This window comes from Hemicordylus capensis, chromosome 1 (genome assembly GCF_027244095.1).
Source record: "Hemicordylus capensis ecotype Gifberg chromosome 1, rHemCap1.1.pri, whole genome shotgun sequence".
Taxonomy (NCBI): domain Eukaryota; kingdom Metazoa; phylum Chordata; class Lepidosauria; order Squamata; family Cordylidae; genus Hemicordylus; species Hemicordylus capensis.
The window spans coordinates 416,935,614-416,959,866 of NC_069657.1; the positions used below are offsets into that span (position 1 = coordinate 416,935,614).

A 24,253-nucleotide genomic window follows, 5' to 3' on the forward strand; every position below is an offset into this window, starting at 1 on the left:
GAGCAGTGGGAGTAGCTAGGCTAGGGCAGGGCTGATGACTGTAACAAGCCCTGCCCATAAGCCTGAAAAACTCCCCCGGCAAGATACTCTGAAGCCACCTCAACCCCTTTGCTCAGTGGAAAGCAGATGGCCATACTGAGAGCCTGGCACATGTAGACCTGACTCTTCCAATGAGAGTGATTTAAGTATATGCTTAAGTCTCCCATTGAACATATGGGAATTAAAGGATCTTAACTTGGGATGACTTACATTCATATTAAATAATTTTATAATCTGGTTATCATGGACTTCTGTAGTAGGGATGTGAACAAAATAGATTTCAAAATGCTTGAAATGTTTCGTCAAAACACTTGAAGCATTTCTAGTCAATTTCAAGTGTTTCAGCCATAGGGAACAATAGGGAATGCGAAACACCCTATTGTTCTCCCTGAGTAGTTCCTAGGGACACCAAATTGGGTTGGGTGGTAAGGCATGATGATTTCTGCCCACCACCCAACCCATTGGGCAAGTGGGCAACTTTAAACAAATTTTTAACCTTTCCCCCAAACCTCCATAGGATCCCATGGGGAAAGGTTAAAAAAATTTTACAATTGCCCACTTGCCCATTTCTTTTGTGGGTTGGGTGGTACGTAGCATCCATCATGCCCTACCACCCAACCCACTTTGATGTCCCTATGATATGATGATGATTAATTCTATTTCTATACCGCCCTTCCAAAAATGGCTTAGGGCAGTTTACACAGAGAAATATTATTATTATTTCTTGTTTACAGAGTCGGAAAGGTGTTATTGACTGGTTTGTTTTATCCAGACATCGAGTCCTTCCCAAGGACCTGGGATGCCAGAATTTTGTTGTCAATTGTTATAGATATCGTCGCAGAATATAGGCTGTTCCCAGTAAAGCTGCTTTTTGTAATTGGCTGATGGTGATTTCTGTGGCCCCTATGGTGTTGAGGTGCTCTTCAAGGTCTTTTGAAACTGCACCCAGGGCGCCAATTACCACTGGGATTATTTGGGTCTTTTTCTGCCACAGCCTTTCAATTTCAATTTGTAGATCTTTGTATTTGGTGATTTTTTCTATTTCTTTTTCTTCTATTCTGCTATCCCCTGGTATTGCTATGTCGATTATTTTAACTTGTTTTTCTTTCTTCTCGACTACAGTTATATCTGGTGTATTGTGTGGCAGATGTTTGTCTGTTTGTAGTCGGAAGTCCCATAATATTTTTACATCTTCATTTTCTTCAACTTTTTCAATTTTATGGTCCCACCAATGTTTGGCTACAGGTAGCTTGTATTTTTTGCAGATGTTCCAGTGTATCATCCCTGCTACCTTGTCATGCCTTTGTTTGTAGTCAGTCTGTGCGATATTTTTACAACAGCTGATTAGGTGGTCCACTGTTTCATCTGCTTCTTTACAAAGGCGGCACTTGCTGTTTGTTGTTGACATTTCTACTTTTGCTCTTATTGCATTTGTTCTTAGTGCCTGTTCTTGCGCAGCCAGTATTAAACCCTCTGTTTCTTTCTTCAAGTTGCCATTCTTAAGCCATTGCCAGGTCTTGGTGATGTTTGATTTTCCACTTATATTGTGCAAATATTGACCCTGCAGTGGCTTATTTTTCCATTTTTCTGCTCAGTTCTTGACTTGTTCTTTCTTGTAGGCCTGCTTTCTTTCATTGGTGTTGAATAGTTTTGCGTTACTGACCATTTGAAGTGCATCTTCTTCACTATCCTATATATATTCTTCAAGGCCTCTTTTCTCCTCCTCTACTGTTTGAGGGACTTGCAGCATTCCTCTTCCACCTGAGCTGCGAGGGAGGTATAGCCTATCGACATCACTGCGGGGGTGCAGAGCATGGTTGATGGTCATGATTTTCCTGGTCTTACGATCCAGCTTCTCTAGCTGTGCCTGGGTCCAGTCTATTATTCCTGCAGTGTATCGGATAACAGGTATAGCCCAGGTGTTTATCGGGTATATGGTGTTCCCGCCATTGAGTTTGGACTTGAGGATTTTTCTAACTCTCCTGATGTATTCACTTCCAATTTTGCTTTTCACTTCAATGTGTGCGATGTTATCAGCCTGGAGAATGCCCAAGTATTTGTAATGTTCTTTCTCTTCCAGGTTCTTGATCTTGCTTCCATCGGGCAGTTCTATTCCTTCTGTTTTTCTTATTTTCCCTCTGTTCATTATTAATGCAGCACACTTGTCTAGTCCAAACTCCATTGCTATATCACTACTGAATATACGGACAGTGCTTAGCAGTGATTCGATTTCTGACTGGGACTTTCCATACAATTTCAGATTGTCCATGTACAGCAGATGGTTGATTTGACTTGATGTTTTAGATGTTTGTTATCCGAGGCCTGTTTTGTTTAGTATTTGTGAAAGTGGGGTCATGGCGAACAGAGGGGATAGTGAGTCCCCTTGGAAAATGCCTCTTCTAATGCTAACCTGTCCAAGTGTCTCGCCATTTTTTTAAATTATTATTATTATTATTATTATTATTATTATTAAAACTTTTATACCACCCTTCCAAAAGGCTCAGGGCGGTTTACATTAATAATAAATAATAAACAAACAAGATGGATCCCTGTCCCCAAAGGGCTCACAATCTAAAAGAAACATCAGATTTTTAAAAGACACCAGCAACAGTCGCTTTGCCCATGTTTCCTATGGATATCCATATATTTTGCAACCGTGCCTTGAAAAAAACTGCAAACACACAGCAAAAGGGAATGTGTCCCTCGCAACACCCAACTCATGTTTCAAAGACAGTCCAAAAATGCCAAAAAAGATTGCTGCCTCCTGTGTTTTGAAGGCCATTGTGAAGAACAATGTGGAAAAAGAGAGTTATAGGTGTCTGACCATGGATCATCATAATCAGCTACACTGATCCATTATCCACTGCCAGCCACAAAGCCTGCACTGCAGTAACATCATTGGTACAAGTTGCTCTCTCGCACACAGTGATAACTCCTTACATTCCAGCTGCCACAGCAACACCCTTAGCATCAAGCATAGCCATATGCTCAACTAAAGCAACTTCAGCCACATTTTTGACTGAGTACACCTTCCAATGAATGCAGATTGCAGAGCAGACCAGAGCAATAAGTGAGGCACAAGTTAGTTTCAAGGCCAGACATGGAGCTCTTCACAGTAATCACTAAGAAATATTTCACACACACACACACACACACACACACACACACACACACTCCATTTATTGCCACTACACTATCTCACAAACAAAACAAACCACAACTCAAACAAGGCAGGCAAGCACCCTAGTTCTGCCTTTGAGATCTAGCAAAACCAAATAGTTATAGCAACAGCATATTACTCAGTGCTGAGAAAAGAAAACCACAAAATCAAACCTTCCTTCCTTCCGATCTTGATGTTTCCTCTTCTTCAAGAGAGGCATAAGGAATCTCTCTCTCTCTGCCTCCCAGTCTCTTTGACAACATTTTGAAATTCACTCCAAAAGTGTTCCCCTCCCTTCTCCCCCCCAGCTGATGAGGGCACAGTTGCCCATGACAACACTTGTTTTGGATGCTAAAAGCCAACCAAGAAGCAAGTAGATCACAAGCCAATCAGAAGCCAGTGCCAGAAAACCAATCAGGAAGGAGAAAACAGCCCACAAAAACAGCACTCAGATATGGATACGATACAATATGACAAATATTTATATACTGTTTTTCAACAGAAGTGCCCAAAGCAGTTTACATAGAGAAATAAAAATATATAAAGATGGCTCGATATGTTTTGAGTCGAAATGGGGTTTCTTTTCGAGCTCAAACAGGCCCTTTATTTTAAGGGCGTTTTTGTTTCAAGCTTTGCAAACAGCCTCCCAGGCTTGGGGGGTCTCTCCTGGATGTCCCACGCACTTGCACAAGGCATCCTGGAACTTCCAGGGGCCCCGCGGCCCCTGATCCCCACAGCCAATCCAGCTGCCCAGGGCTGCTTCCCTGCTCGTCTGCGGGGAGAGCAGGCTAAGCCCGCTTTCCCCCAAACCCCCTAGAGGCAAGTCTCACTGATCATGAGACTTGCCTCAATATGTAGCTGTGCCTATTAACTGAGTATGTCTCCTAATGGCAGCTTCCCTCTGCAGGGGAAATAGCCAGTTGCGGGTGGGGTGGGGAATCTAAACTGTAACTATAGCATGGACAATAGATTAACTTTTCATTCTCACACATTACTGTCCTGATCCAAATATACTGATTTTTACAAGGAGGGGAAGGAAGGAATATGGTGCTACAGTGATGCATTCCACATCATATGTAGTTTAATTCTGATGAGACATCTACGGAACTTCTCTAGTACAAAAAGTAGCGGTCTTATAAAGACCCATCTATTTAACTATAAATGTTTTCATTCAGTCGTGTTTTGATTTTATCTTCATCGAATGCAAATTCTGAGATTCAAAAATTGGATGGAGGAATATGTTTTTCCAAATCTTAATTCTGGATATTGACGTGTGAATGATAAAATTAAAATGTTGAGGTTTTATTGAAGTTTAGCAGCTTCAAATTTCTCTTGCGATATTTTTTTCGTTCTAACTGTACTCATTTCATAGCTACAAAGTTAAATATTTAAGTCTATCACAAAAAGTATTATGTTTTGTAGCAGTTGAGAAAAATTATTATAGTTGAGCTCTGGCTCTATAATAAAATTATTATAGACCAACTCTGCAGTCAAGCTCTCTTCACTTGGCTAAAGCTCAGCACCTCCATACTTTTATGCATCAGGGTCTATTACATATTAGGGTCTTCAACTCCATACTTCTGCCAAAGGATGAGTCATAATATAAACGTTCCATAATAAGCTATCCCAAAAAGAGTTCTTTTTATTCTGGCACATTCAAAGCTCCATTCCACTGAAGCAATGTTAAAAGGACACTTGTATGGATTTGAGTTTCTGCGGAAACTAAACTAAATGTACAGATCTTATGAGTTGCCTTATACACTAATGGTTATTGTTACTTTACACTAATGGTTCTTGTAACTTTAGGTCACTTCAAATTAACTGGGCATCACCCGGACAACCAAATGGCATTATCTTAGGATACAGTTTGTTGCGTAAAGCTCAACGATCATGCAGTGCGGCACAGCAGCAATCCATGTACGGGAGCGAAGCGGCATGTCTCTCCTTGGAATGTGATATCAATGAAAATATCTGTGGGGTCCTGTGCTATAATCCACAGTTTAAGGTAATATCAAATGACATGATTGTTTTGACCTTTCAGGCCCTAAGCAGTATGGAATTTGGGTATCTGAGGGAATGCCTACACTTATATTTGTTATGTATTATTCTTGCTTTGTTATTTCTGTGGGTTGTAAACTGCTTTCAGCACAGCAATTTGGAAACACAGTTTCCAAATAAAAATGAAATGAAATAAGAGCCCGCCTAAAGACCTACTCATGCCCTTCTCCTTCAGTATTGAGGTAGGTGCTGCTGGAGACAGGGTCTTTTCTCATGTGTTACCCAAACTGTGCAATATGCTTCTCAGCTATATTCATCAAATGCCTACATTGTTATTTTTTAAGTGCTAATTAAAAAGTTTCTGTTCATTGAAGCTTTTAATAGCAACTGAACAATCCTTAGCCCCCCTCCCCATTTCCCCCCCTATTTATATACTGGTTTTTTGGCTGCTAGGGATGTTCCGTTTTTTATCTTGTTGCTTTATTACAAAATATATTTTAATAATAATAATAATAATAATAATAATAATAATAATAATAGAACAGGCACTAAGAACAAATGCAATAAGAGCAAAAGTCGAAAAATCAACCACAAACAGCAAGTGCCGCCTTTGTAAAGAAGCAGATGAAACCGTGGACCACCTAATCAGCTGTTGTAAAAAGATCGCACAGACTGACTACAAAGAAAGGCATGACAAGGTAGCAGGGATGATACAGTGGAACATCTGCAAAAAATACAAGCTACCTGTAGCCAAAAATTGGTGGGACCATAAAATTGAAAAAGTTGAAGAAAATGAAGATGCAAAAATATTATGGGACTTCCGACTACAAACAGACAAACATCTGCCACACAATACACCAGATATTACTGTAGTCGAGAAGAAAGAAAAACAAGTCAAAATAATCGACATAGCAATACCAGGGGATAGCAGAACAGAAGAAAAATAAATGGAAAAAATCACCAAATACAAAGATCTACAAACTGAAATTGAAAGGCTGTGGCAGAAAAAGACCCAAATAATCCCAGTGGTAATTGGCGCCCTGGGTGCAGTTCCAAAAGACCTTGAAGAGCACCTCAACACCATAGGGGCCACAGAAATCACCATCAGCCAATTACAAAAAGCAGCTTTACTGGGAACAGCCTATATTCTGCGACGATATCTATAACAATTGACAACAAAATTCAGCCATCCCAGGTCCTTGGGAAGGACTCGATGTCTGGATAAAACAAACCAGTCAATAACACCTGTCTGACTGTGTAAATAAATAATAATAATAAATAAATGTATTATGAGCTCCCTTGGATGCCTAGATAGGTGGCAGAAGTCCATTGGTGAGCAGGCAGCTACCATTTTTATTTCCAGAAGTTTTTGGGAATGAAACCACATCAGCTTGCTACATTATTCTCAGGTCACTTCTGAGAACACTGCTGCGGCCACAGGTAAGCCCCCACTCTTGCCCTCAAATTGCCACAGCAACCCCCTTTTCACTCTCTGCAAATGAGTTGGTGAAATGGAGCCTATTAAGAATGTTACCATTGGTGGATGCAGATTAGCTCCCACCAGATTGGGGCCGTTTCTGTAGTTGAGGAATTCCCTGCTTGTAGAGGATTACTGAGCAAAGAAAGAAAGCCAAAGAAAAGCATTCTTTCCACATCAGATGTTTTATTTGAGATGGTAGTTTCAGTTGTTGGTTATGGCTTCTCAATCTGCACAATCTTAGTTGTTACAGTTCATCTCCATTAATCAATGAGTGATTTGAAATGCATATAGTATATATGAGAACTTACATTTGCATGAGTGTTATAAAACAATTGTGCAGCTTATCTAATGTGAGTGTGTTTAGAAACCAGAACTATTTCCTGAGAATATTTAAATTAAAACTAAACCTTTGGGGAAGTGTTACATTATAGGGATGTGCATGGAACCAGCTGGCCTGGTTTCATTCGAGTCCAAACCGGACTTGAACCTGACTGGACCAGTTCTCTCTGGCATTCCCTCGAACCCCCCCCCTCGGTTCGGTCCAGTCCGGGGGGTTCACAAATATTTTAAAGGTGTTTTTTAACCTTTACCCCTTTGGGTAAGGTTCTCGAGATGGGGGGGATCTGAGGAGTTCCCCCCTACCCCCACCGGCCTCCGTTATCACCCTCTCTGGCCAGTTTGGCCAGTTGTTTGGCCCATTCGGGCCTCTGTAGATTGGTGCGGTGGCCGTTTTGGACACTGCCGCGCATGCGCAGATGGCCACAGTGAGGCCCTGGGTCATGCCAGGCCTCGCCAAGGCAATTTGTGCACGTGTGGTAGTGTCCAAAATGGCCACCACACTGTCCGAACTGGCCGGAGGGAATGATAACAGAGAAGGGGGAAGGGGAACCTCTGTGGACCCCCCCCCACCTGCCACCTCGAGGACCTTCAGCAAAAGGATAAAGATTTTTAAAAAACTTTTTAAAAAATTTGCAAACAGGAGGTGGTTTGGTTTGATGCCAAGCCATCGAACTGAACTGGCTTGATGTCAAACCCGTTCGATGTCAAGCCGGGTTGCACATCCCCATTACACTATAGTTAAGAGAATAAGCCATAAGCTGGAAGATCTTGTTCAAATATTATTCACTCATGAATTCACTAGGTTACTTTAGGCAAATGCACTGTCACCTTCAGCCTTCCATCTATAAAGCAAGTATAACACTGTAGCACGGAACCGGTCTGGCGCTCTTTCTCTGGAGTGCCGAACCGGTTCAAAGTGCCACCATTCTAGCTGGTTCAGGGGCAGAAAGGTTGCCTCCTATCTGCCCGTCCCTTCCCTGCTGCTTTTCCCCTGCACACTTCTCCCAAAAAGTGTAGACATGGGGCTGCAGCATTCCTCCTTGCAACCCCGTTCAGTGTCGCCACGCAAATGGCCGACACACATGCGATGTTGAATGGGGATGCAAGGAGGAACACTGCAGCCCCACTCCCACACTTTTTGGGAAAGCCCCAGCGGGGGGGGGGGGGAGAGATGGGCAGATAGGAGGCATCCTCCCTGCCCCTTAAAGTAACCCCCTACTCTCCCGGGAAGGCACAGAACTAGTTCCGTGCACATCCCTATAATATCATACTGTACATGACCACCTTAAGTGGTGCAGTGGAGAAATGCTTGGCTAACAAGCAGAGGGTTGCTGGTTTGAATCCCTGCTGGTACTATATTGGGCAGTAGCGATATAGGAAGATGCTGAAAGGCACCATCTCATACTGCGCGAGAGGAGGCAATGGTAAACCCCTCCTGTATTCTACCAAAGAAAACCACTGGGCTCTGTGGGTGCCAGGAGTCAAAATCGACTTGATGGCACACTTTACTAACCATACTGTACAACAGTACAGTATTGTACTAAGATGTACAATATGCTATAAGAAAAAAGTGCCATGTAAGTTGTAGTTGTTAGCAAATGACCATCATTGTGACAGGAACAGTTTCTCTATAGAGAAAACCGGTATACTGCACACACAAAGAAACCCTGGAGAATTGCTTGTGCATTCCCTTTCCCATTTACACCCCTTTCAGGATCTGTGTCATTCATGCATAAGCCCCTGAAGTCTTTTCACTATAAATGCTATACCTGTGCCTCTTCTGCCCACACCATGTTCCCTTTAGGTGCTCGCTGCTCGTGCTGCCACTGCCGCCACCACAGGGACCCTCCCAGCATAGGGCCCAGGGCAATCACCCAAGTTGCCCCTCCCTAAGGACGGGACTGCCCTTTACACTTATTTCTGTGGCATGGATTTGCAGGATGATGGTGGCTGTTTATCATGAACTGATGCAGTGTTCCGGGTTAGACCATGATGCTAGCATACTATCCAAACTTAAGCCTGGTTTACACATGAAACAGAATGAGGTGGCAGATGGATTGTACTAATTTGGGCAGGGGGTGCCATTTTTGAATGTTTCTCTATGTAAGAATCATCCTGCATCTTGAAAGCTAATCAGGGAGCAGGCATGTGCAGTGAGTTAGTGAGTGTTTGTGTGTGGTGTTTTCATTTCCTCCTTAGAATTTTCATTCATTTACTTTTGTTTCAATCCTACTTTAATTCATTTTTGTTTTTAATACATGTTCATTGTTGTGTTTTTAAAAATATATAGTAAAGTGTATTTTATCTGAAGCTGCTGCTCATGGTGGGGACTTCTTTACACAGCCACTTCCTTGAGACGACAGTATTTTAACCCATTTGCTCCACACACAGTGCCATGGGGCATGTGGGTAAAAAAACATGATTGTCTCAAGGAGATGGCCAGGTGGAAGAGCTCCTACTGGAAGGTCCTGTTTAGTGTGTGTGTATGGGGGGGGGGGGAGCGAGAGAGAGAGAGGGAGGGGGAGAGAGAGAGAGAGAGAGACAGACAGACAGACTAGTGGCAACAAATGGAGGTTCTGAAAACAGAACCTCCATTTGTTCCTAAATGCATTTTTTTGGAATGATTGGAATGTCATGTGAATAGGCCAGTTTCATTCATTTTGAAAATGAATCCGCATGCCTATTGGTGGCAATTTCTCAGTCATCTCATTTCCTCCCAGGCTAGTTTTCTACTGAATGGAAGTTTTGTTTTGTTTTGTTTTTGCACAGAAGTGCCTTTAAAAATGTGTTTCCTTCACTTACAAGCAATAAAATGTGCTCTGGCACTGTATGATGGGTATCTAATTATATTGCAGGTATAGGCCAGGCTTCATAATGTTGCACTGCTGTGGCCTGATCCAGTGGTTCTTTCTATGCCAGTGCAGCACAGTAACTCCTTATTATCTGGCTCTTCTAAATGCACATCGATTTCAGACAGCATTGTGGTACTTTTTTAAAAAAAAAAACTGACAATAAAAAGCTTGAGGAGATGCTTATAAAGCTTCCTCTTGTGCATTTTAGTCTGATCATTTATCATAATCTGCATGGCAAATATTAGTTTATTGGGATGATTAGATGTCTTTTTGGAGACTTGCTTGATTGAATGATTTGACGCTACTTTACAGCTAATCCATTTAGTTTTAGCTACAAGGGGGTGGTTGTTTACGTGACAATGATGAGCAACTCTGATCGTTGGCCTATCGTGATTTGTCAGAAATATTTTAAAATTATGGTCATTTGCAGATTAATGGTCATATTAGTTGCAGTTTAGGAGTTGGATCAATAGCATAGTCAGTGAGTGGGAGTCTGTACACAGTTTTTATTGACAAATGAGGTGGAAAACTCTTAGTTTGAAGGTAAGATTTAATGTAATGAAATAATGTCCCTATTTGTCAACAGCATCATCACACATGCAATGACAGTGTGTATTCATAAAATTCGCTGTCAGACAAGACAGCAATTAGGAAAGTGAGTTATCTGAGTGATTCACATCAAAATATAAATTACAGCAGCTGACACAGCCTTCGCTTCGTGTTGTATTTAATACTTGTGAAGTTTTGCTCATTCTGTGGTACACTTGGATTTCACTTGCTGTTTAAACAAGCATCTGAAAAACATACACACTTCAAAGTAATTTAATGAATTTAGCATATGCTAATCTGTTAAAAACTGAGAGAGAAAACATGATGACAAATGTCTAATTATTATTATTATTATTATTTATTTATTTATTTATTTATTTATTTATTTATTCAATTTCTATACCGCCCTTCCAAAAATGGCTCAGGGCGGTTTACAAAGAGAAATAAAGCAAATAAGATGGCTCCCTGTCCCCAAAGGGCTCACATTCTAAAAAGAAACATAAGACACACACCAGCAACAGTCACTGGAAGTACTGTGCTGGGGGTGGATAGGGCCAATTACTCTCCCCCTGCTAAATAAAGAGAATCACCACGGTAAAAGGTGCTTCTTTGCCCAGTTAGCAGGGGTATTTACACGCGGACTCAAAGAATAAGGAGACAAAATGCAAGATTTTGGATGAGCAGGAGCCCAAACTTCACTGGTATACAATGGGATGAGTTCTTATTTGATTAACTCCTATTGCTAGTGCAAGTATTAACACTCTTAGGATGAGGAGCTGGAAGCTGTTCCCCATTTCCATACTTGGCTGACCCCCACCCTCCCTTTGAGCCCAAGAGCAGCTGTGCCAACCCACTCCTGACTCCTCACAGTCCACACACCCAACAATGGAATTTTCTGTCATAGAATATGGTGATGGCCATCAGCCTGGATGGCTTTAAGAGGGGCTTAGACAAACTCATGCAGGACAGGTCTATCAATGTCTGAGGGCTATAGGCCAGCCTCAGGGACAAGTTGCCTCCGAATACCAGTTGTAGGGGAGCAACAGCAGGAAAGAGGGCACAATGTCATCTCTTGCTTTTGGGCTTCCCAGAGGCTTCTGGTGGGCCACTGTGGGAAATAGGATGCTTGACTAGATGGTCTTGGGCCTGATCCAGAAGAGTTGGTGTTATGTAATGTGCCAAGGGAATGCTGATTAAGTTATTGTTCCCTGCACCAATTAGCTTTGAATCAGTGAGGCTCTCTGCCTCCAAATTGTTCCAAATTAGGGACACATTAGTATACCACTACTCTCCCTGAGAGAGGTTGAGGATAAGAATGTGTTCCAACCAAAAGTGCACAAATCTTTGAGGGCTTTGTAAGCAGTCAATGCAAATGCAGGAGTGGCTGGTGAGGGCAGCGAGAGGCATCTTTAAGGAATAATAAGCAGGAGGGACAGAAGGTGTAGGGTCCCACAGGGAATTATTTTGGGACCAATGCTTTCTAACTTGCTTTTAGCTTTTTAACTTACTTATACATGAACTGGAATTAGGAGTGAGCCGTGAAGTGGCTATGTTTGTAGATGACGTCACGATATTCAGGGTGATAAAAACCAAAACGTATTGCAGGGAGCTCTAAAATGATCTCTCCAAAATGGGTGAATGGGCAACAAAATGGCAAACATAGTTTAATGTGAGCAGGTGTAAAATGATGTGAATTGAGGTTAAAAGCAACCACATAACTTCATGTATACAGTGATGGAGTGAACTAGCAGTAACTAACTAGGAAGAGATGTTGTGCCCAGTGTACAGCACCTGTTATATCTAAAATTTAACATCTTAAAAGTTGTGGCAATGAGCATGCCATTAATTAATTAATAAGTATGACTAACCCCAAGATGTAAGTCATTCAATCCAAAGAGGATACCAAATAATGTAATAGAAAGAAATATTGTAAGTAGGGAGTTTTAAGAACAACCAAATACTTTTATCAGTGAAAGTCACCAAAAGAAACCAATTAATATTTTGGATGATAAACATCTTATATAACATCCTCCTGTGGAAGGGTCAGTCAAAAATGTAGCATTCACCTTCTGTTTCCACTAAGATAAAGTTTTCAGATCTTAGCCATGAAATATAAATATTTGTCATGTATTGTAATCCAGAACCTTATATGGTATAACAACCATTTTCACCTACAGTCCTTGGAAACACAGGTTCCCCCAACTCCAGTGCACACCTTCAAAGTTGCCCAGAAAAGAACCCATAAGGGAACTTAAGGTTATAGCACTATGGAAGCCGATAAAATGTTATTGTTTTATTCTTGTTACTATGTGCACATGTCTTTTAGTATGTAGATTTAGCACTTGAGAAAGTTATATTGGAGACTAATGTCCTTTATTTATCCGTTGAACTAATGTAACATTTCAAAATGTAATGCAAACTCTTTCCAGTTACCTCACTACTTTAGTTTAAGACCAAATTAAAGGAACCTTTTTAAATGATTGGCAAAGTTTTAGTATGGAAGACTGGTCTCACATGACATGCTTTCTGTAAGCTGTGTCTGTCTAAACCTCAGAGGGCACAAGCTTGACCTTTGGCTTTTGCCAGTCCCTTCCCTATATCTGACTGTTCCAAAGAAGGATGGCTTCTCATCGGCAGCTGACCCTTCAAATGTTTTCACCGTTTCTGTTACAAGGGGGCATATATAAGAAGCCCAATATTCTGGGAAGCTGCTGTCTCTCTTTTCACTCCCCTGTTAGAGGAGAGCTGGTCTTGTGGTAGCAAGCATGACTTGTCCCCTTAGCTAATCAGGGTCTACCCTGGTTGCATATGAATGGGATACTTGTCTGTGAGCACTATAAGGTATTCCCCTCAGGGGATGGAGCTGCTCTGGGAAGAGCATCGAGGTTCCAAGTTCCCTCCCTGGCATCTCCAAGAGAGGGCTGAGAGAGACTCCTGCCTGCAACCTTGGAGAAGCTGCTGCCAGTCTGTGTAGACAATGCTGAGCTAGATGGACCTATGGTCTGACTCAGTATATGGCAGCTTCCTATGTTCCTAAAGATATGTTCCTAAACCGCCTTGGGATTGTTTTTAATGAAAGGCGGTATATAAATTTAACAATAAATAAATAAAATAAATATACAGGGATGCTTTCTGGGAAGGAGTGCCATTTGCTGGTTCCCTCTACAACAGAATTCTCCCTCCCAAGGAACTGTGAGCAGTTTCCTGCTTATAGCCAAATGATTGCTACTAACTGCCTTCTCTCTAATGGCAATTTGTGGCACACAGAATGAAAAGGTTGGCTTGCTTGAAAGAAAATCTCTTTCCAATTTAATTCTAAGACTTGGTCCTAGAGAGTCTGTTTCCTCTTCCAGCTTTGTTATTCTGGAAGAATCCCATTTGAAATGGAACTGTACTGCCTGCAGGCTCCCAGCGGCATCTGGTGGGCCACTGTGTGAAACAGGATGCTGGACTAGATGGGCTGTTCTTATGTTCTTATGATTCCGCTACTCCAGATGAGAACAAAATCAAGTCCCTTGTATAAAGAAATATTCAGGGAAAGCAATGTTTAATGTTAGGTAGGTCAGAAAAGCACATATATGGCCCTGTGCCTGATTACGCCATTCATGCTTGTAATTCCTAAATAAAAGAGGATGAGATAATACTGACCTAATGGGAACCCTTGATGATGCTACACCTAAATATAAGAGTATGAGATAATGATGACCATTACCAGTTTCAGTACGTTGGCTTTTTTTGGAATATGACATAATCCTGACATTACTTGAATGCATTTTATTTTATGGGTTGATAATGCATCTCTTCTGGGCTTCATACCAATGCAAATAGTAACTGTCTTAAAATGCTGCCAAAAATGCTATTTTGCAATTTACAGCAGGTTGCAGAAGATGTTAGGGAGCTACATAACAGTACAGTCAAGCATACAAATAGGGGCTGGCAAGATAAATGAGTCTCAGGATTGTGTTGAGCTATGGTGGTTGGGGGTGGGGTGAATAATTTTAAGAAGAGGTTGTCACAAGAAAACTGTTGAGTTGATGACAAGGAGAAGTTGTGTCTGGAGTTCTGGTGGGAAGTAGATGGATAGGAAGGATAAAGGGTACCACAAACCAAAAGGAATTAATGGCACTAAGCCATATTGTTCCCCAAAGGATATAAATTCCACTGGGGGGAAAGAGCCATATAATGAATCTCATGCTCTGCGGCTACACTCTTTGCTCCCTTCTTCCAGCAGTGTGATCTTTCAGCTGGCCAAAACAGACACCTGCACTCTGGGGAGACTCCTGTGGGAAGAGGGAACATCTTGGGCAAGGCAGTGACTGTGTTTGGGCTTCTGCCCCACCTTTTCTCCAGGTGTGCGCCATCTACCCTCAGCCTCTGCTGCTTTAAAGCTGGGGCTGGGCTAGGGGCGTGAGCCTCTTGGCGTGAGCCGAAGGGTGAGGGCACAAGGGCTCTCATCCTTGTGGCTCTCAGCCGTGGGGCGAGCTGCCTGGGGCCCTGAAGACCTTTTCCTCCTGCCTTGAAGATCCGTCTTCCTCCAAGCAAGAAGTCAGCAGAGACTGTATAAGTCTGGTCTTGGTTTTAAATTAAGCCAAGAAGCTGTGGTGGGTTAGTCTGGGGGGATGTGTCTGGGATAGCGAAAAAGTGGGTCTGGAGTGGGGGCAGCAATATCACGGGTAGCGGGCAGAGGGAGATATGGCGGTGGGAGTTGGGCAGGGCATTACAGGGGAAAACGGTCCAGGCAATTGAGGCCTGTTCCTTTTTCCGGCGCTTTTCCCAACCCTCTGGCCCTAGGGAGCTCTGTGAACACTCCTTCGAGGATTAGGGTGCTGCTGCTGAATGCCAGGTCAGTTAACGCAAAAATATCTCTCATCCACGATTTGATTGAGGATGAGCGTGCTGTCCTGGTATGCGTGACGGAGACCTGGTTGGATGCGCTGGGCGGGGTTGGTCTCTCTCAGCTTTGTCCTCCAGGTTTCCAGATCGTGCAGCAGCCCCGCCTTGAGGGTCGGGGAGGAGGCGTTGCGGTCATCTTTCGAGAGACACCCCCCCCCCGTTTCCAGGTGCCCGGTCAGGCAATCTCAGAATTTTGAGTGTTTGTCCTTGAGGGTGGGCCTCCGAGATAGGCTGGGGATTCTGCTGGTGTACCGACCACCCCGCTGCACTTCAGTCTCCCTACCTGAGCTGGCGGGGGTGATCTCGGAGGTGGCCTTGGGTTCCCCCAGGCTTATTGTCTTGGGGGATTTCAATGTCCACGCTGAGGCCCCCCTAGTGGGTGCGGCTCAGGATTTCATGGCCTCCATGGCAACCATGGGCCTGTCTCAATTGGTATCGGGCCCTACCCACGTGGCGGGACACACTCTGGATCTGGTTTTTGCTGACCGGGAAATAAATGATCTGGAGGTGGGGGAATTTGAGACTACTCCCTTGTCATGGACAGATCATCACCTGGTGGGGTTTAGTTTGACTGCTCCGTCTACCCTCTGCAGGGGTGGTGGGCTGATTAAGATGGTCTGCCCCCGGAGGCTTATGGATCCACTTGGATTCCAGACGGCCCTTGGGGAGTTTTCAGTGTCCAGAGCTGGTGACCCTGTCGAGGCCTTGGTTGATCTCTGGAATGGAGAGATGGCCCGGGCTGTTGACACGGTTGCCCCCAAGTGCCCTCTCCGGTGTGGTGGAGCCCGTTCTGCTCCTTGGTTTCCCTCGGAGCTTAGGGCGATGAAGCAACTCGGACGACGGCTAGAAGGACGCTGGAGGAAGAGTCATCACGAATCCGACCAAACACGGGCTAGAGCCCATTTTAGGGACTACTCCGTGGCGGTGGGGGTGGTGAAGAAATGCTTTTTCTCCGCCTCCATTGCGTCTGCTCAGTGCAGACAAACAGAGCTGTTTCGTGTGGTGAAAACCTTGCTCCACACATCCCCCCAAACAATGGGGGAGGAGCCATCTACAGCTCTTTGTGATCGGTTTGCCTGTCGCTTTGCAGATAAAGTCGCTTGCATCCGTGCTAACCTGGACTCCAGAGTTTTGGCAGTTCCGGCAGACGTGCCTTTGGTACCATCTGGTCCCGTTGTGTTAGATTCTTTTCGGTTGGTGCAGCCTGAGGATGTGGAAAAGATCGATGAAGCAACTCGGATCCTGGGCAGTGTGCGGGCGGCTTAATGCGCTCTTGACCCTTACCCTTCATGGCTAATAAAAGCTGCCAGGGAGGGGACAGGTAGATGGTTGGAGGTGATCGTTAATGCTTCATTAAGGGAGGGCAGGATGCCATCGTGCCTTAAGGAGGCGGTGGTAAGACCTCTATTAAAAAAGTCCTCCCTTGATCCCTCCAACCTGGACAACTATAGACCTGTGTCTAACCTCTCCTTTTTGGGCAAGGTGATACAGCGTGTGGTGGCGTCCCAGCTGCAGAGGGTCTTGGATGATACAGATTATCTGGACCCTTTTCAATCTGGCTTCCGCCCCGGATATGGGACTGAGACTGCCTTGGTCGCTCTAGTGGATGACCTACGCCGGGAACTAGACAGGGGGAGTGCGTCCCTGTTGGTTCTGCTGGACCTCTCGACGGCGTTCGATACCATCGACCATGGTATCCTTCTGGGCCGCCTCTCCAGTATGGCGATCGGAGGCACTGCGTTGCAGTGGTTTCGGTCCTTTCTTGAAGGGAGGGTTCAGAAGGTGGTGCTGGTTGACTACTGCTCGGCCCCGTGGTCGTTGGCCTGTGGGGTCCCGCAGGGATCGGTCTTGTCCCCCATGCTGTTTAACATCTACATGAAGCCGCTGGGAGAGGTCATCCGGAGATTTGGACTGAGTTGTCAGCAATATGCGGATGACACTCAGCTCTATCTCTCCTTGTCATCTGATTCTAGGGAGGCGGTGGATGTCCTTAATCGGGGGCTGGAGGCCGTGATGGGTTGGATGTGGGCTAACAAACTGAAATTGAATCCAGATAAGACGGAGGTACTGTTGGTCAGTAGGAGAGCCAATCGGGATGAGGAGATTCTACTGGTTCTGGATGGGGTTGCACTCCCCTTGAAGGAGCAAGTACGCAGCTTGGGGGTACTACTGGACCCAGCTCTGCTTTTGGAAGCTCAGGTGGAGGCGGTGGCCAGGGGTGCCTTTGCACGGCTTTGGCTGGTGCGCCAGCTGTGTCCCTTTCTCGAGAAAGCAGATCTGGCCACGGTTACCCACGCCTTAGTCACGTCGTGGCTGGATTACTGTAACACACTCTACGTGGGGCTGCCCTTGAAGAATATCCGGAAACTACAGCTAGTGCAAAACGCGCCAGCGAGGGTTTTATCCGGAGCTGCCCGTTGGGAACATATCACCCCCATTTTGAAAGAGCTGCACTGGCTGCCGGTTTGTTTCCGGGTCCAATTCAAGGTGCTGGTTTTGACCTTTAAAGCCCTAAACGGTTTGGGCCCGGGGTATTTGAGGGACCGCCTGCTCCCAAGGGTTGCTGCCCGCTTGACAAGGACATCTGAGGGGGCCCTGCTCCGGGTGCCGACAATGAGGGTGGCCCGGCTGTCGTGCACTCGGGACATGGCCTTCTCTGTTGCTGCCCCCAGACTCTGGAATGCTCTCCCAGTGGCCATTCGTTCCTCGGACTCCATCATGGCTTTTAGAAAGCTTTTAAAGACTTGGCTTTTTACCCAGGCTTTTACATGATCGTTTTCTACTGCGGCTTCTCTGTGTTTTTATTTGTTGTATTTGTTGTATTGTTTTTATGCCTGTTTTTATATGTTTTTATACTTTTAACATGATGTTTTTATTGTCTTTTTATTGTATGTTTTTAACTTTTGTAAACCGCCTTGGGGTTATCTTTTTAACGAAATGCGGTATATAAATGCAAAAATAAATAAATAAATAAATATTCCTGTGGCAGAAAAGGGAGGGAGGGGGAGGTGGGACTGCCAGTGTCTCCTTGCCAGGGGTGGCCCAAGGTATCTTGGCACCTGGGGCAAGGTGCAAAATGCTGCCTTGGCCCATGCCCCTGGTGGGAGCCAAGATCCTTTCAAAACCAACTCCTGCAAGCTTTGAAAGCAGGCAAGAGAGAAAGTTGCTTCCCGCACTTCTCTCCACATGCTTCTTACAAACTTTGCAAGGAGTGTGAGGAGAGATGCTCCTTTCAAAATCTGCAAAGATCCAATGCCAAAGGGCTGCTCCAATGGCAACAGCAGGAGGCCATCTTGCCACCCTGACAGCGTCCTAATAACCTACCACCTGAGGCAACTGCCTCACCATGCCTCTTGATAGGTCTGCCCCTGCTCCTAAGGTCTGCTCATCATCATCCTAAGGCACGTTGGAGTAGTTCCATTCCCTCTAAAACAGGTGTAATTTTGGATACATTAAGATCGTTCACATGACTGCTTTGGGTGGGGCTGAAGGCAGAATCATTCCTACCTTTCCCCACATGACTGCCTGCTCCTTGCAAGCCAGATCACTCACACACCCACGCAATACACGCTGGAGCCAGCTGGAGGCCAGGGAAACAGAGCCCAGCCTCCAGATATCCCATAATGCACTGTGCGAGGATCATGGTGCCTTGTGGAAATCCCTGAGGCCAGGTCACTCTTTCTCCTCGCCTCTAATGGCTGCCAACAGCCTCTGCACCCACATGACTGGGCAGTGGGGTTGGAGGGTGCATAGGCACCCTTCTACTTCACTTTTAGCCCTGGTCAAAGACCCGGCTACCCAGCTGAGGAGCACCAGGCTCAGGAGCAATCCTGCCAGTTCTCATGGGCATGCCCAACCGAGTAGGGCTGCGCTAGCTTGGGTAGAGGTAGTCATGAGAATTACCTCATTCTGTGTTGAGGTACTTATCATTTGTGTGGTATAGGATGATATTGTCATCGTTGTGCCTAAGGGCTTCAGACCATACTGTGACCTTCCTGCTGCAAACTCAGCTCTCGCTTCTGCCTCTTCACTTGCTAGAGGTGGCAAGGGCAACGGGAAGAAACGGATGTCTGATGTGGAGGTTTAAATACCCCTACACATCCCCTGTGTGTTGGGGAAAGTTGGCACAAACTGTCTGTTTTGTCAAAATGATTTCCAAATTGGAGAGAGTCATCCCATTTCTAACTTCTGTAGTTACAGCTGGAGTAGCATGGCAGGATCAGGCTAACCAGGAGATTGCAGCCCTTTCCACTAAGCAGTGCTGTGCTTTGCTGGGACTCCTTTGAGGGAAACTCAGCAATACAAGCCCCAGGACCATCTTGGAAGGCATGTATGAACCACTAGGAAGTGTAGTCCTTCCTAGTGCTTTCCACTATAAAGCTCTATGTGCAGCACTCTATGTGCACCTTCCAAGATGTCACTGGGGCATAACAGGTCTCTGTTTCTCTTAAAGCCGTCCACTCCTGGCACTGGGGAAAGCACAGCACTGCATGGACATCAGCGTAGTGGGAAATGGCTCTCATAGTGAATGTTGTTGTTTTTTTAACCAAAGTGGACCCTGAATGGAAAATAATGAAGATCACTGGACTACTGCAACACATTCTACATGAGGCTGCCCATTAAAAATATCCAGAAACTGTAACTGAGGCTAAACATTGCTGCCAGATGGCTGTCAGTGTCTCATGTGTTGACCATATACTTCCAGTTCTGTTTGAACTCCATTGACACTCCATCTGTTTCCAGATGCAATTCAAGTTGTTTGAACTGCATGTTGTTACTTTTAAAATCATCAACAGTTTGGGCTGTAGGTATTTTTAAGAATTGTATAGTCCCATATGAATCTAGCCACCCAACCAATCATCAGGAGAGGATTTGCTCTGCGTGCTAATACCTGCTAAGGTTTGACCAAGGTCAGCTCAGGCTGCATCCCCTAGTGCTTCTCCCATACCCCATTCTCTGCTTCTTCCTGCATTCTGCTCATACCCAGCACTGCACTTGGATAATTCTTTCCTCTCCACCCATGCTTTCCCCCTTTCCTCTCCACCCATGCTTTCCCCCTTACCAGTGGCATGTTAGCAGCTCTAGTGCTGCCACTCGTCGTCTTCCTACTCCCTAGATTTCAAAAAGGCAGCAAGGAATGGGGGCCGAAAAGGAAGTGTGGAGGAGAGTAGACTGTCTGCTCGAACCCACCACTCACCAAACTTGCTCTTCCACTCCATTCTTCTCTTCCTGTTTAAAATCAAGGAAGTGGGAGGAAGAGCAGCAGCAGCATTGTCTGGCATGCCTTGCCACCACGTGGAAGCTGCACAGGTGGAAGCTGCCTTGAGGTGGTGGGCATGGGGGGTACAGTGTGCCCCCATCAGCGTGCTACTTGGCGTGACTGTCTCAGATAATTGCATTGATGGGTTGGCACTGAGTTTGGCTGGTGAGCATGCAAGACAGTGCCTTCTGAGTGCTGTCTCCAGGCATTGGGACTTTCCCCGCCAGGAATTTGGTACTACCCCATCTTCCCCACCCTTAGACGCCTGTTAAGACTTACTTTTAGTACTGGGTATTTGGGACAAACTAAGATAAGATTATCCCACTGTGGTTTTAATGCTATTGGTTTTCATGCTCTTTTAATCTGTGTATTGTAGGGGTGTACATTTCGGAATTTTCTCATTTCGATTTGGATCTGAATTGAAACACCTCCATTTTGTTTTGTACCCGAATTTTCTGAATCTGAATCACCTGTTTCATTTTGTAGTCAAATTTTCCGAATATGAATCGATCCTGATTTTTTTAAAAAGGGTCCCGAGGCAAAAGGGGTGGTGGTAGTGCCCAACAGGTGGAAGCTACCACCCAAATTACAGAGGAATTGGGCAGAGAGCTGGGTTTTTGTGTGTGTGAATTTTTGAAGTTTATGCATCTTTAAGAATTTTCCCATAGGGAATAATGGGGATTCCAGCAAATGTATCACTTCACATCAGGGGGAAAGGGGGGGGAGCAGAGTGGAGTGTGGTGGGTGGTAGTGCCCAATGTGGACAAGGAAGTACCAGAAATATTTCAAAGGAATTGGGCAAAAGGCTGATTTTTAAATGATATCTGAAGTTTTCACATATTTAAGATTTTTCCCCATGGGGAATAATGGAGGTTTCAGCAGCCCCATAATGCCACTTGGGGGGCACTGGGGTGGCCCAGAGCGAGTGGTGGTGTAGTACACATAGGGTGCCAACCACCCCCGTGGGTTGGTACCCCATGGGGTACTGGTGTACAGATTCTCTGGTTGTAATGTGAGTGGATTCATGGTCTTTGAAAATCACATGCTACCAGAGAATCTACTCTCAGAACACCTCATAAACAACAAAACCCTGTACACCATAGGTTAACAACCCATGGGGGTGGTTGGCACCCTATGTGCACTACACCACCACTCACTCTGGGCCACCCCAGTGCCCCCCAAGTGGTGTTATGGGGCTGCTGAAACCTCCATTATTCCCTATGGGGGAAAATCTTAAAGATGTGTGAACTTCAACAATTCACAAAAAATCAGCCCTTTGCCCAATTCCTTTGAAAACTGGGTGGCAGCAGGCACCCATTGGGGCACTACCACCTGACCCACTCTTCTTCCCCCCAAACCCCCTTTCTGCCCCAAATCGGCCCCAAATTACATCAACATTACACATCAACAACAACAGCAGAGTTTTGCAAAGAACCAGGCAGGTTTCCAAAGGTCACGCATATCCACATCCCACTCAGAAATGCAACTGATCTACACACAACAGTGTGAAACAACAACAATGAAATGCACACCGCCCCACACGCCCCCTTCCAATGCAGGGTAACAGCAGCAGCCAGCAAAAAGCAAGCAAGCATGATATCACAGATGCAACAGACACAGATGCAGGGCCAACAACAGCATCAATGTGCCCTGCCCTCCCTCCCCCAAGCATTTTTCATCCACAAGCAAGAGACACGGCTACATCTGGCACCTGGCCTTAAAAGCGGGTTAATACGGAAAGGTGCAAAACAACATTCTACCAGTGGAACAGTGAGGTCTGGCTCCCTTCCCACCTACGCAAGTAAAAGAGTGATGATGATGACAACAATGGCACACAGTTGTTTGGCGCATTTCTTTTACATTTCTGCAACAGATGCCTGTGGCCCCAGCAGCACAACCTATTGAGTAGATGCAAGCAGTCTAGTTTGAATGTTGATGCTGCTGCTAGAAGTCACACACAATATGTCCCAATCTTCATTGCAAAGAAGTCTACACACAGTGAGAGAAAGAGAGAGTCTGCCTGAGCGCATCCATGAGGTCCCCCAAATACAGGCACAAGAAAGCAAACCATCCAAGGCATTTGAATAAATTGCATAATATATACATATAATTGCACATTATATACTGCTAGACTTGGATTATTTGGCAGCGGAGCATAGTATACCTGTGCATGTGTGCTCTGCGAAAGGGTTAGTGGGTTTAGGGTAAACTAACTAAAAAACCCCAAGAATACAGAATTCTGATCACTCTCAGCCACAGTGGATACAATGGCAACTATTCCCATAATTGTGACTGTACTTTTTTGCAGCTGTCACCATCACAGAAATTGTTTCCTACTGTGTGATTGCCTATTATGTCATCTCTGCAGTGCAGACCCAGGGGCAGGGAAAATAACTTATGTTGGCATGAGAAAGGGATGTTTTTTGAGCTACCCCTTAGTTAGCATGGGTATTGTAAAAAAATTTAGGTTGTAACGGAGCTCCGATGGGCAGAAGGAAGGTAATACATGCAAATTTCCCTGCCTCACCTTTTCCACAGCAGCCCCTTGAAATTGAAAACCCCTCCTTGAACTCCCCCCACCCTTGCCCCTTCTTCGACCCTTCCTCTGGCCAATGTGGGGTCAGTAAAGAGTGGCAAGAGGCAAAAGAGCAAATGGGGAACAAGGAGGGAATTGTTGGAAGGGCGGGAAATTAAAATAGATGTCAAAGACAAATGGAGACTGATTCTCAGAGATTGCCACAAAACGGAGTTCAGAAACAACAAAACATTTTGTACCCAAAACAAGGACATTTCAATTTGTATACAAAACTTTCGGATTTTGAAAACAGGTGTTTCGTTTCGGCTACAAAACACCGGAAATGGCCATTTTCGGGTACAAAACGTTTTGTATCCAAATATGTTTCGCACATTCCTAGTGTATTGGTTTTATTCTGTGTTGATTTTTCAATTTTTTAAAATCAGTGTTGATCACTGCTTGGAGGCTGCTATAGCAAAAAGCATTGTATACATGTAAATAATAAAATAAACATAACATATTTATCTTATTAACTTATATTCCACCTGTAGGGGAAGTATGGCAGTTCAGTCCCCAAATAGCAAAGCAAAACCAGTTTGGTGAGAAAGCAGCAAAGCAAGAGGTCTTGAGTCAGTTCTTTAGTATTGAAGAACTATAAGGATTTATTTAAAGAAAAGGTTACAAACAACTGTGAAAAAGCCTGCAGCTTAATTTCAGCTGTATCTCATGGCTGAAGAGAAAGTCCAAAACAGCTGGAGAGACAAAATGGAGATTAATACTAGAAGAACAAAGAGGGAAGGAGTCTAGCACTTTTATCCATGACACTAACACACACACACACACACACCCAAAGTGGTCACTATGAGACACTGCAGCTGAGAGCTGATGCTGCCAGGGCCCTAGTTCCAAAGCAGCCATCTCGGTCTGACTGTGTTTCTTAGTTATCTCCTGGACTTGGAACTTGAGAAAGATGTTTTCCTCTGAATTTTGATGGTTTTGGTGGGGATGGGGCAGCAGAGGAAAATATCTCCAGCAGACACCAGGCCAAACAATGTTCCATCCAATTCCTGTTTAGTGATGTCCTTGTAAAAAGGCAGGTGCTATTGTAGTGGCAATAGTTGATAGCAGATAAACAGTGACAATACAGTACATGTCGGAAGGAAACTGA

At 44.7% G+C, this 24,253-nt stretch overlaps 1 protein-coding gene across 1 annotated transcript in view; it reads left to right on the forward strand.

Annotated features, from left to right (window-relative positions):
- Positions 1–24,253, forward strand: part of USH2A (usherin) — a 784,926-nt gene that overhangs the window by 556,402 nt on the left and 204,271 nt on the right. Inside the window, exon 47 of the mRNA XM_053283338.1 lies at positions 5,006–5,204. Within this exon, the coding sequence (XP_053139313.1) occupies positions 5,006–5,204 (199 nt within the window). The remainder of the gene's footprint in view (positions 1–5,005; positions 5,205–24,253) is intronic.